The sequence below is a fragment of the Micromys minutus genome (genome assembly GCF_963924665.1).
Source record: "Micromys minutus genome assembly, chromosome: 3".
In the NCBI taxonomy this organism is placed as follows: Eukaryota; Metazoa; Chordata; class Mammalia; order Rodentia; family Muridae; genus Micromys; species Micromys minutus.
The window spans coordinates 18,511,046-18,523,099 of record NC_137972.1 but is presented as its reverse complement, the minus strand read 5'-3'; the positions used below and the strand labels follow the sequence as shown (position 1 = coordinate 18,523,099).

The 12,054-nt window shown below is 49.7% G+C and overlaps 1 protein-coding gene across 1 annotated transcript; it reads right to left on the bottom strand.

Annotated features, from left to right (window-relative positions):
• Positions 1–2,756: 2,756 nt before the first annotated feature.
• FKBP4 (FKBP prolyl isomerase 4) lies at positions 2,757–10,703 on the bottom strand. Its single transcript, XM_080914960.1, has 10 exons — positions 10,440–10,703; positions 8,609–8,753; positions 7,948–8,090; positions 7,160–7,280; positions 6,755–6,911; positions 6,148–6,238; positions 5,970–6,053; positions 5,570–5,755; positions 4,884–5,123; positions 2,757–3,526 (listed from the first exon to the last, which is right to left on the bottom strand). Exons 1-10 carry the CDS (start codon positions 10,542–10,544, stop codon positions 3,422–3,424), a joined length of 1,377 nt encoding a protein of 458 aa, XP_080771086.1. The 5' UTR covers positions 10,545–10,703; the 3' UTR covers positions 2,757–3,421.
• Between the last annotated feature and the right edge of the window lie 1,351 nt (positions 10,704–12,054).

Genomic DNA, 12,054 nt, shown 5'->3' with positions numbered 1-12,054 from the left:
AAAAGGGAAAAACCCTTTAGTTTTAAATGTGCAAACTCAGGCTGATTTACACTTGGCTTCTCATCTTAGGGGATGCTGGATCAAAGATGCCCTATGTTCTATGTTGAAGGTGGTGGAAGAAGGCTAAGAAAGACACCTTTCTACCCTGGAGGAGGGAAAATGATGGATTTGGTCTTAGTGACTCTGACAGGTGGAAGTTAAAAAAAAAAAAATCAGGAAGGAGTCCCCAGTACCGGGGTCTGCAGATCCATTCCCAGTTATTAGTTCCTATTATCTGTGAGCTGTAGGGATGGCTACATTAGGTCTAAGTCACATGGGTACACCTGGCACTGTAAGCTCACAGTTATTCACGGAGGGGTTGTATGTATGCTCTTGTCTGCTGTCTACTCTTGTCCTATTAAGGAGAAAACAGAATCAACCTTAGTGTTTGTGCTTGAATATAACAAGTAATTTGTTTCATTGTACTTAGCCATTCTTTTTAGCTTTCTGAACACAACTGTAATACCTTAATTCTTAGGACCAAAAAGAGGATGACCAGCCTTCTTCTCTCATTGTCCACTCTGCTCTGACCCAATTCTTTGAAATCACATCCTGACACAGAACTTCACAATACTTTTTCTTTTGAGACAGTTTCTCTGTGTAATCCTGGAACTAGCTCTGTGGAGCAGTCTGGCCTTGAAACCTGCCTCTGCCTCCCAAGTGCTGGGTATTCACTACCACTGCTCAGCACAATACCTTAATCTTCATCATTTGGGATTCTTGTTCTGGAATCTTTAGCGGCACTGTCTGGTTTTGTTTTGTACAACTGCTTATCACTAAGGCTGTGCCATTTCAGTCACTTTTGTCAGTCAAGAGAGCCAAATATTAAAAAGACTCAATAGGGCATGAAGTAAATATTATGCATTGTCTGTGTACTTGTATGTGTGGGTGTGTTTGACCATGTGGGCATATGTGAAAACCAGAGGTTGATCCTGTCTTCCAACTGCTTCTCCATCTTGTTGAGACAGTTTCTCACTGAACCTCAAGTCCACCTTTTCAGCTGGTCTGCCTGGCCAGTGAGTGAACTGTGCTCCCCCTTGCTCCAGGGTTACATTGGGCAATGGGGATCTGACCCCAGGTCCTTGTGCTAGTGCAAGGATTTCATCCATGGAGCCATCCCTGACCCAAACCTTTGAAGGCCCCGTCTCTCCTTACCTTGTATTCTTTGAATACATTGTTTAAAGTACATGACTGCTCCCGGTGTAGCTATATGGCTGGATCCCCTTTTCTAGTAATGATTTACTTGTAAGAATACTTTTAGTTCTTAGTGTTGTTGCTGTACTTTTCCCTCCTCAGTTAAAATGGGACACAACACACAACTGCAGGTGCCCTCAGGAGGATGTCACAAAAGCACCGAAGTAGGCAAGGTAAGTGGCATCAGGCCTTGAAGGCTTTGTGAGACACTATAACAGGGACTCAGTGAACACAGTGCTTAAGTGGGATCAAAGTGCCTGTTGTAAGACCAGGTTAGAGATGAACAATGATGGGGGACTGGGTTGGGGCTTGGGAACCAAATATAGGGCTTCTGTAAGAGCAAGTGCGCCTGATTCGGTCTCTCCAGGCTCAGCACCCAGCTTCTGACAAGGGTACTGGGGATCTGAACCAGGCCCACACTTGTACAGTAGGTAGTCTAGTGACTGAGCTGGTTTTCAAGCTTTGGTTGTTCTGTAAAATGGGCCATATTTTCCTTAGGATGGTTGGACCAACACTGTATGTATCACAGGGAGTCCCTTGGCACAGGTCAAACCTTACACTGTTAATCATGTAGTAATTTAGTAAGGGCGTGGTATTATCACCAAGAGCAAAAGCAAAAATCAGTTAGAAACTACCTAAAGAAACCAGACATAAAACTCAAACCCATGCCTGGACTTAACACCCAATAGGGGAGTAGATACAGTAAAAGCCATGTTGAAGAACTAAGAACTTTTCCATAAAACTCACCCTCTACAATGTCAAGAGCTATAGAGGAATGCAGACTGCCCCACTCTCATTTGGGAAGGGCCCACACATTGAGTATGGGCAGTGACCTCTGACCTGTAGGGTGACCAACAAGTTCAGTGAGGTCAACATGGGCCACCTGGCTTCGTACAAAGGTGAAAACAAAGTGGGGTGTAACCAGTATCTTCACTAGTACCTTAAGTTTATGTAAAAGCTACCTGACCCAACAAAAGCCAGAAGCCAGCAGTAACACTGAAGGGTTGATTTTTTTTTCTTTTTGGAGACAGGGTTTCTTTGTCCAAGAGCCCTGGCTGTCCTGGACTCACTCTGTAGACCAGACTGGCCTTGACCAGAGATTTACCTGACCCCAACTCCAGAGTGCTGGTATTGAAGACGTGTGACACAAGGCCAGCCTGGAGTTTATACCTTCGGCTGAGAACCCAGGTCTGATTCCAGGCACCCAACTAGTGAGTCACAATTTTAACTCTAGCCCCAGGGGACTTGATGGATGCCTTGTTCTGGCCTCCACAGGCATCAGGAATGCACATGGTGCTTAGATACACATGTATTGCAGAGCCATTCCTCCTCTTGCTGGGCTGCTGTCTCTACACTGGAGCTCAGGGTGCATGAGCAGAGCAGCTGTTTTCTGCCCTGCCATTAAGTCTGTACCACATGCCACTTAGGTTGGACTAGCCTGGGACCTTATTCATCTTGCCCCGCCCACGTTCACACCAGGCCCCATCTGAGAGCTCAACATAAAGGGTTGCCTGACAGCCAGGTTTTGTTGTTTCCACTTTATTGCTCAAGCACAGGACTTGAGGTGTGCCTGGACCTTCAGCGTGCATTAAAGAGGCTGAGGGGATGGGGACAGGGACAACCTGGATGAGGAAACAGAGAGGGGAGGTACTGGTAGGGGCTGTCTAGAGGTGATCACTGTGATACTGGAGGACGTTACGGGGAATACCATCTCAGAAGGACAAGGCAAGAGAGGTCATGGACACAATAATGGTTTTCCCATGCCCCTAGCACCTACATGGAGACCGCAGGCTTGGAAAACAACCACAGAGGGAAAGGATGGGGAAAATGGCTGCCCAGTCTTCTCCACCCTGGCTTATCAGACCCCATCCCTAACACATACCCCCTTCAACCACTTGAAAATGGAGCTAACAGAGGGAGCAAAATAAATAAACATTCTGATGTATGTGTGGAAGGATATACACTCGTGTGTAATGGGGGAAGGAAAGAGGGTTGACACCATCTAAAACTACCCCCCATTTCACCCTCAGCCTGCTCTTCTCCCTTCTCCCCCAAAGCCATCATCCAAACAGATAGAAAAATAAAGGTCTAATTCACTCAAAATTCTTCAGTTTTTACAAAACTAACAGGGTGGAGTAGGGAAGGGAGCAGGGAGGCAGCCGCAGGGGTGGGTAGGCGGAGAGGCAGGCTATGCTTCTGTCTTCACCTGAGCCTGGTTGCCTGCCACATTGTTCGGTTCACCCTTCATCTCAGCGTCAGTGGGATGGTCTCCTGCAGCCACTTGGGCCTTGGCCTGTAAGATGTGGAAGAGGAAGACGCTGAATTTCTAAGTAAGACAGACAACTTCTAACAGAAGGGCATAGTACAGTAACCCTGGAACTGTTCAAAAGCACCCATGTACACTCGTACACGCACACACGTTCTGAACTGACAAGGCCATTCAACATACTACTGTTGAATGTCACAGATTTCAGATGTTCTATACTATTTTTTCTTTGTGCATCTGGAATTACAATCAGGGTCTTGATAGTGCATGTCAAGCACTCTACCACTGTGCTAGATCCAAGAGTCACTAAACAAAAATATGCTTAAATGGTAATCCCATGTTTGCGTCAGCAGCACCAAAATCCAAGGATGGATTAGCACAGCCCCCGCTCAGCAAGGAAATATATATATATATATCACAAAGTTTTGAAGTTTCTGTACCTTTAAACCCACTTCTTTATATGTTAACCAAAATCATTAAAACTATGTAAAACATCAAGTCATTATTCAATTTCACCTTTTAAATGTGGCTACAAGAAAGCTAGTATGTTTTGTAATCTATTTCTTTTGGATGATGTTAGAGACACTGAAGCAACAGGTTAATGTCATGTATGCTATGTATGTGCAACAAAACAATGCATGGAAGAATTTGGGGGCTGTCTTTAGTAGTAGTGTAAAGTAAGTCTCCACACATTAATCAGTACACAGGAAAAAAGACTGAACGGGGGGGGGGGGGGGGGATCATGTGCCTCGGTATGCTAAGTAGAGAACCTTTTGGTTCCGAGTATGGGGTTGCATGAGACAGAGACGGGGATATCTGAGCTCCAGACCAGCATGGTCTACATTGTGAATTTTAGGCCAGTTGCTTCAAACACAACACACATCAGAACTGGGCCCTGGTGTGTGGAGTACTCACGATGTTGGCCCCATTGATGGGTCAATACTGAGAACTTACACTCCTATACTTTGAAGAGAGTAACCTTTTTGTAACTGTTGTAAGCAACCAAAGGCAGTGGCCACAGCTGATGTGCTGGAGAGGTTAAAAAACAAAAAACAACAAAAACAAAAAAACCCCTTTTGTCCACGGTAGCCACTCACACCATGTAGTGGCTTGAGTAAGAATGGTCTCAGAGGATCACTTTTAAATTCTTGGTTCCTGCTGATGGGACTCTGGGGAAGGATTAGGAGGTATGGCCTTTTTGGAGGATGTGTTTGCTAAGGGGCTTTGAGGTGTCAAAAGCCCGTGTTGACTCTGCCTTCCTTGTGCTTACACTCCTTGTCATGGCAGTCTCATACTCCACCCTCTATCAACTTCCCTGTGAGCTGCCTTGGTTAGTCTCTTCACAGCAATGGAAAAGTAGAAGACACACACTCCCAACCCTAACCTTGTGCTCCTCCTCAGCCAGCCTCTCAAACATGTTAGCATAGAGCTTCTTTTCCCGGGCAAGCTGCCTGCGGGTCCGCTGCTGGCACACAGCCAGCTGGGTCTTGGCGGCTTTGTTGCTGGGATAGAGCTGCAGGACCTTTTGGAAGTCAGCTCGTGCCAGGTCAAAGTCATTCACAGCCAGGTGGGCCTCTCCCCGGCGAAACAGGCCCTTCTCATTGTTGCTGTCCAGCTCCAAGGCCTAAGAGCACAGAAAGGAAGAAGCGGAGACATCAGGCTCTGTACCATCAGCTGATTCCCAAGGGACCCCTCAGAAGGATGAGGCTCAGTGAAAATGGCTGGTGCCAAGTCAGAAAAAAAGTAGACAGGCATTAAATGGGAAGGGTCATGGCCCAGGAAGAAATTCACATAATCTGACAGGAAATTCAGCAGGTCTTCAGTTGCAGAAAGAACACGATCTCACTTTCCCAGATACAGAAAAGGACAAAACCAGACCCCTCCCCGCCCCTTTAATTTTTCCCAATTAGGGCTTGCTCAGTGTCTATGCACTCTCCCACCATCAAAGCACTTGCTACTTTCCAAACTTTCTCTAGGTCAGAAACTCAGGATTCCCAATGATATATCCCACTAACTCCACCCCACAACTGCCTGTAAATGCTGTTACCACGTCCTCTGAAGGGATCTCACCTTGTTACAACTTTCGATGGCAGCTGAGAAGGCCTGCAGTTTCAGGTGACACATGGCCAGGTTGAGGTGTGAGGCCAGCCGGAGTGCATGGACCTTTTGCATTTCCTCACCGGAAAAACTAGACTCGTATTCTAGCCAAGACACAATCTTCTTGTACTGCAGTAAGGCTTGCTTGTACTTGCCTTCCTAGAACGGGAGGGAAGCTCAGGCACCCAATGCAGGTTCAGCAGCCCAGGTTGTCTTACCTGGTAGGTACGAGTGACTCCTGGACACCAGCCCCCTACTTGTTCCCATCCCAGACCAAATGGATACACTAGGTGACAACCTCCAGGGATGTCCACACTGTGGCAGAGTATTATCATCTGGATAGCCCTCCCTGGGTGCCTTGTCCTCGGCTCACCTTGAAGTACACGGTGCCTCTCTCTTTCACTATGTTGCTCTGCTCCAGCTTCTCCTCGGAGTTCATCTCCCAAGACTCCTTGGCCTGTCGTACCCCAAAGGACAGACACAGTGGTCACCTTTCCCAGAATCTTCTACAGACTAGACTCCAGGGGAGGCAGTGCCTTAGACAGACTTACCTTCTCAAAACTCTTCAGATGTACTTCATACCTAAGCTCGGCGTGTGGTGGGATCTGAAACCTTTCCTTCCCAACACTGCCAAAAGCATAGCTGCGGAGGTGAAAAACGCCTGGGTTACCCCACAGCCTTTGTCTGCTCTGGACTGAGAAGCTTCCTGTTTGTTTCGTGGAAAGTACCTTCCCATCTTGAGACCTGGTTCACATACTTCCTGTTGGGCAAACATTTCCCTAACATCTTCATCACACATCTAGGTAGTCCCTCATCACTCACTACCTCTTGCTCCTAAGTCTTAACTATACTCTGTTGAGAGGACAGAGACAATGAAACAGGAACCATGTTGGAGCCCTAGAGACTTTAGTGTATGTGGCACACAGTGGATGTTTCAATGAATGTTAATGGTTGAATAAATCAATGGCATATGGCAATCTTGGTGTTGGCAGGTTAAGGGATCTGAATGATACAATCTGGTCAACTGCGGGCCGTACGTTCAGATCCAATCAAGAGCTCAGGATGCTCTCAGCAGCAGGGACATGGAAATGTCTATCCCACAGCTCACCTTGGACTTTCAGTTGTGTCCCTCTGCCCTGCAGAGTGCCTGTGTCTCACCTAGGTCTGAGGTACACAATGGAATGTTCTCCCTTCTCCATGCGCTGAATGGCCTCCTCCAGCCCACATGGCAGATCCAGACTTTCCCCTTCGCCGACTTCAAAGCAGAGCTCCCGCTGGTCAAAGAGCCGATCCTTATAGTAGCCTTCCAGTGCCACTGGCATGAAAGAGAAGGCGTGCCCAGGTGTGAGAGGGCAGAGCACTGAGGAAGTTGCCACCAGCCTCCCCACATCTCCACATCATGGCTTAGAGCAAAGATAACCACTGTGTCTCAGACTTGGAGGGGTGCTAAGGCTGTGTGGTCTAACTCCTCATTTTAAGGATGAGACAAAGGGCTTATAAAAAAGAAATGACTTGGTCTACACTACCCAAGGCCATAAGTCAGGAATCAAACCACTTTCTTACCTTCTACCATAGCCCCATCATTGGGCCTGGCATAGCCTTCACCGCGAGTCCGTATTCTGCGGATGATTCCGCCATCTTCATCTTCTGTAAGATCTTCTCCTTTGAATTCAAACAGCTCCACCTGCATGATGAAGCTTCAGGTGACCAAGTCCTTTCTGCACCAACTTAACAGTGAAACTGCCTCTTTTTCACTCAGAAGAGTCACTAGTAATGGCCAGACCATATTGGCCAGAAAGATACATGGATTTTACTTGGCTTCAGAAAGACAAGCCTTCTATCATCCTGCTCCACTTAACGAGGACATGAGATTATTTCATGGGTAGGCATCAGAAGTGACCTGCTATCTCAATGACTGTGTGAATATTCTTCCATGCCCACTGATTGGTTTTCTGCTTTCAGGCTCAATAGCTTTAGTTCTTTCCCTCAGTGAAGGTCCTTCTGCAACCACTGACATATAGGAAGGTGTCTTTCCCCCAGGATGCCGATATGCTATACTGCCCAGATGCTACCTGACCCCAGACTCCTTTCAGTTGAGAGAGTAACTACCAGTCACCCGTATACTTTTAGAAGGGCTGTGGTGTCCTGTTTCTAACAACTGGAAGCCTATATTACTGGTCTCTCTGGTGGCAGCAGAGCCAGCTAACCTTTCTACCTCTCCTCCCACTAAAGCTAGGCCCTCAGGCTTGGCTACATTGTCTCCAAGAGGCAGGAAGGGCTGGAGGGCAGCCAGGCAATGGGGTGAGATAAGGTCTGGCTCTTTGCCTGGGAGATCTGTGGCCAGTACTCACCTCAAATACAAGTGTGGCATTGGGGGGGATCTTTGGAGGGCTGCCTGCTGAACCATAAGCATATTCTGGCTTGCAGGTGATGTGGCATACTTCCCCCACTTTCATGGTTGCCACAGCAATATCCCAAGCCTTGATGACCTCCCCTGTTGGTAGAGAAAAAAAGACCCACTTAGCAGGGATCTGACTCTAGGCTCAATGTCCCCAAAGGTCGGCACTGCACTACACACAGGCAGAATCTAAACACCTCTAGAAACAGGTCCAGGAGACCAGAGGCAGCAGTCTTGTTGTTCTCAGGACATTAAAAGATTGCTCAACCCTGCAACACAGTTCAAGATGCTAGACTATCCATCCCAGAGCGAGGGAAAGGCTGGATGGAAAAGGAGGCATCAGCCAGTCCCATAAAAGTAGAAAAAACAAACAAACATAAACCAAAGCCACAGGGTGAGTAACAGATGGGTTCTAACCATTCCCTCTTAAGCCTCGTTCTGGTGGCATTTTCTGATAGCTAGTTTATGCTATTTTGCCAAGACTTAAGTGACTCGCTTGCCTCAGCCTCTCTGGTCGCTGCGCCCAGCTCAAACTTGGCTGGGAATGGGATTTTTGCTTGTGACGGCTGCTATCAACCTTGGAGCCTGTCTGCCAGCCCACTAACCAAGCCTACCTTTTCCCAGGTCAAAGGAGAATTTGTCCTTGCCGTCCAGACTGGAGTCAAACTTTGTGCCATCTAGCAGCCAGCCAGTGTAGTGGACAAAGACTCGGTCCCCAATCATGGGTGTCTCTGTGCCTGTACCCTCTCTTTTGATGACCTGAGGGGAAGGGGGAGAAGTTGAGTACCTAGGGAAGGGGGCAGAAGAGCCCCCAACTGCCCGTAAGCTCCTCAAAGACACATACTGCATGAACTCTGCTGCACCCACCGCCCCCTACTTTTTTTTAGCAGGCACGAGGGCTGAATCTTCAAATGATTCTGATACTAATGACTTAGCTTAGGTTCAATTAACCTCCCCATCTCCCTCCAGGTGCGGGTTTGGAAAACTGCAGATAACCATGATTTGTAACCAAGTTTTGTCTGTAGTTTTGGACAACGTACTAAACCATCTAAACATATCGGTCAACCATTGAAGCCAATCCCTATCCTTCAGAGCTGGTCCGAGGATAAAAACTAATAGAAAACTAGTGGGTCATCAGATCCGAGTCTGGTTTGAACAGAATGGAACAGGAGTAATGAAAAGAACAGATCTGCTCAAAACTGGAAAAAGGAAGGGCCAGATTACAGATGAGCACAAAGGGTCTGTGTATCAGGTGCTGGAAATTAGACGTGGGAAAGGAAACTACTTAGGAAACTACTTGACCGGCAAGCAAAGGGGTCCTTTTTACCTTCCACGCATGTATAGACAGGCAGCTACTTCTGCTTAACATTGTTATATATGGTGACCCCATGGGCGGGCCAATAGGTAGATGTGGAAACCATCCTTTAAGTAAAGGCTTCCTTGCTAAGAATGTCCAGGGTCCTCGAAGGAATGGAGCATAAGGTATTGACTCCCTTCTGGGAATTAGAAGCTATCGAAAAGGGACACATGTTCACGGAGAGTGAGGGGTGAGGTAAAAGCCGGGAGTATTTCTGGACCAACAAGGTTCCCTGAGGTCTCCGCTCTGCACAGGCCACTAGGAGCTGAGCAATGGGACGCACGGAGGAGAAACAATGGATGCAGGGAGACAAGCAATGTGGATTAGGATTTCAACGTCCTGAACTGCTGGCAGAACCTGCTCTGAACCGGCGCCCATTGCGCCCATTGTCCCGACCCGGGTCAGGGCGCCCTCCCCCCTCGCTCCTCGGGCTATTTGCAGTCAAGCGATTAGTGATCCACTGGCTCCAGGACAATGCACCTCCCCCAAGGCCAGCACCTTGAACCCCCAACTCAAAAAGACTCAGGAGAGACGGGAGAGGAACTACAGGTCCCAGCATGCATTGCTCTCGCTCTCCCTGGGCCGAGAAAGGGGGCACAGCATGGCCGAGCCCGTGACCTCGCTGGATCTCGACGATTGCAAAAGGGGCGCGGAAAGGCACAAAGGGCTTTGGGCCAGGAACCTGCTCCCAGGAGCCGTTTCAGGTCCTAGCTAATGTTTAACTTTCAAGTGGGCGAACCCTGGCGCACCTTCGTCCAGGTGGCCAGCGCACGCTGCAGCCGAGGGGTTCCCGGGAGGCGAGGCCTGAGTCCCTCGGCGAGCCCGGGCCTCGTGCGCCCCGCTCGGGCCCCTGGCTGTAGCTCTCGCGCTCCGCTCCGCCCCTCTCAGCCGCACAGTGCAGCCGGATCGAGTTGGCGTTGCAGTGGGGGGCTCCTTCCCGGATCGGGGCCGCACCCTCCGGAGCGTGCAGCCGTTGTGCCGTCTTCAGGACTGCAGCCCGCGTAGGGAAGGCCAATTCCCCCCATCCTCCGGCCGCCGTACCCCTGAGGCCCATGAGCCTGCAGCCGAGGGCTCCACGGTCCCCTCACCTTGAGCACGCCCTCGTCCTGCTTGGGGCTGATGTCCACTCCTTCGAGAGGCAGGGGCGCCGAGTGCGCCCCGTTCTCCGCCACCTTCATCTCCTCGGCGGTCATGGCCGCTGAGCGCACCGTTGGCTGCGGCAGTGGGGCGGGCGCGAGCCGGGTACTCTGGCCGCCGACCCGGGTAAGCGGCGGGGTGGCGTGCGGCGGAAGGCGGCGCTGCCCACCTCGAACCGTGCTCCAGGCTCGCGCACCCGGCTATCCGCGCGCTCGCTCGCGGCGGTCGAGTGGGGCGACGCCGAGGGGCGGGGCCGGCGCAACCCGGCTCGCGATTGGTCCCATCCTCCCCGGGGGCGGGACAGGGAGGAGCGGCAGGAGCGGGCTGCAAAGGGGCGGGAGCGGAGAACTTTCTAGAGAAGCGGTTAAACGGGTTGGGGTTCTCGGGTTGAGGGTACCGAAGGGTTTGGCTTATTTTTTGGTTTTGTTAAGATATGCTTTTCTGGTTGATGGCTGTTAGGGGTGCCCTCCTCTCCTACATCAGGACCTCTGGGATTTCTAAGATCACAGTCTTCCCCATGTTGTCCCTCCCCACCCCCATCCCTGGGCCCGCGTCTAGCAGATTTTTCCAGATCCTTCTCCATCCTCAGGACTCCCAAGTCCGGGCCTGCCTGGTGGCCCGCCCTATTCACCCAGGCCCACAGTATAATAGCTGGAGACAGGCAGCCAGATGTGAAGTGGCAAAGGTCGGCGGCCTGCCGTGATTGTGCTGCAGATGTTTGCCCGTGGTCCCAGGCATGAGCTCCTGAGTACTGTGGGGAAGAGAGGTCCGAGGAGTGAAAGTGTGGCCTCATGAGGGGACAGCTTCAGCCCAGGTGCACAAATTGGGCACAGCTTTGCCCTCTCTGCAGCCTGGTAGGCCCACCGCATGAGTTGCTTCCCAAAATGCCATGAGCAGATTTTTAAGAGCCAAAGACTTACTTCTAAGTGGGGTACGTGTGTTAAAGTACTTTTTCTCCCACCGTACTGATCAGCCTTTTTTGGTTAGTACTGAAGCACAAAATGGTTTCAGCACATGCGGGGGGGGGGGATCCCCTTTCCCCTTTTACTGAAGGTGAATGGGAAGGAACCTTTTCTTCTCAACCGGATGCTCCTAAGAGATGCTTGTGGAGTTCTGAGTCTGTGTGGCTAAAACCGTGAAGTTCTAATTACTGAATCAGTGATCTGCTGCCTCAAAGGAAGATCTGTCTGGAGAGGTACTGACTGCTCCTCAGCAAGATAGTACCACAATTAAACATAGAACCCGGTGAGTGTTATCAGATCTGCCTATTTTATTATTGGCTTTGTGAATTTCCACTCCAGTGTAATGACCATTTTTCATCTCTATGTGCCCAGCACGGTGCTGTTCATTATTCTAAGCAAGAGATGGCATTTAAGTAGGCAATAGGCTGTTTATTATATGGGACCTGCGAGATGGCCCAGAGGGTGTTGATGCTTTTGAAAGTCCTCAGACCTGGGTTTGATCCCTAACACCCAAAGTGTTGAGAAAACTCCTTCAGAGTTGTCTTTTGACCTCCACACTTGTGCCCTATTATCCCTCCCAAAGGAGTGAAATAGTAGTAGTAGT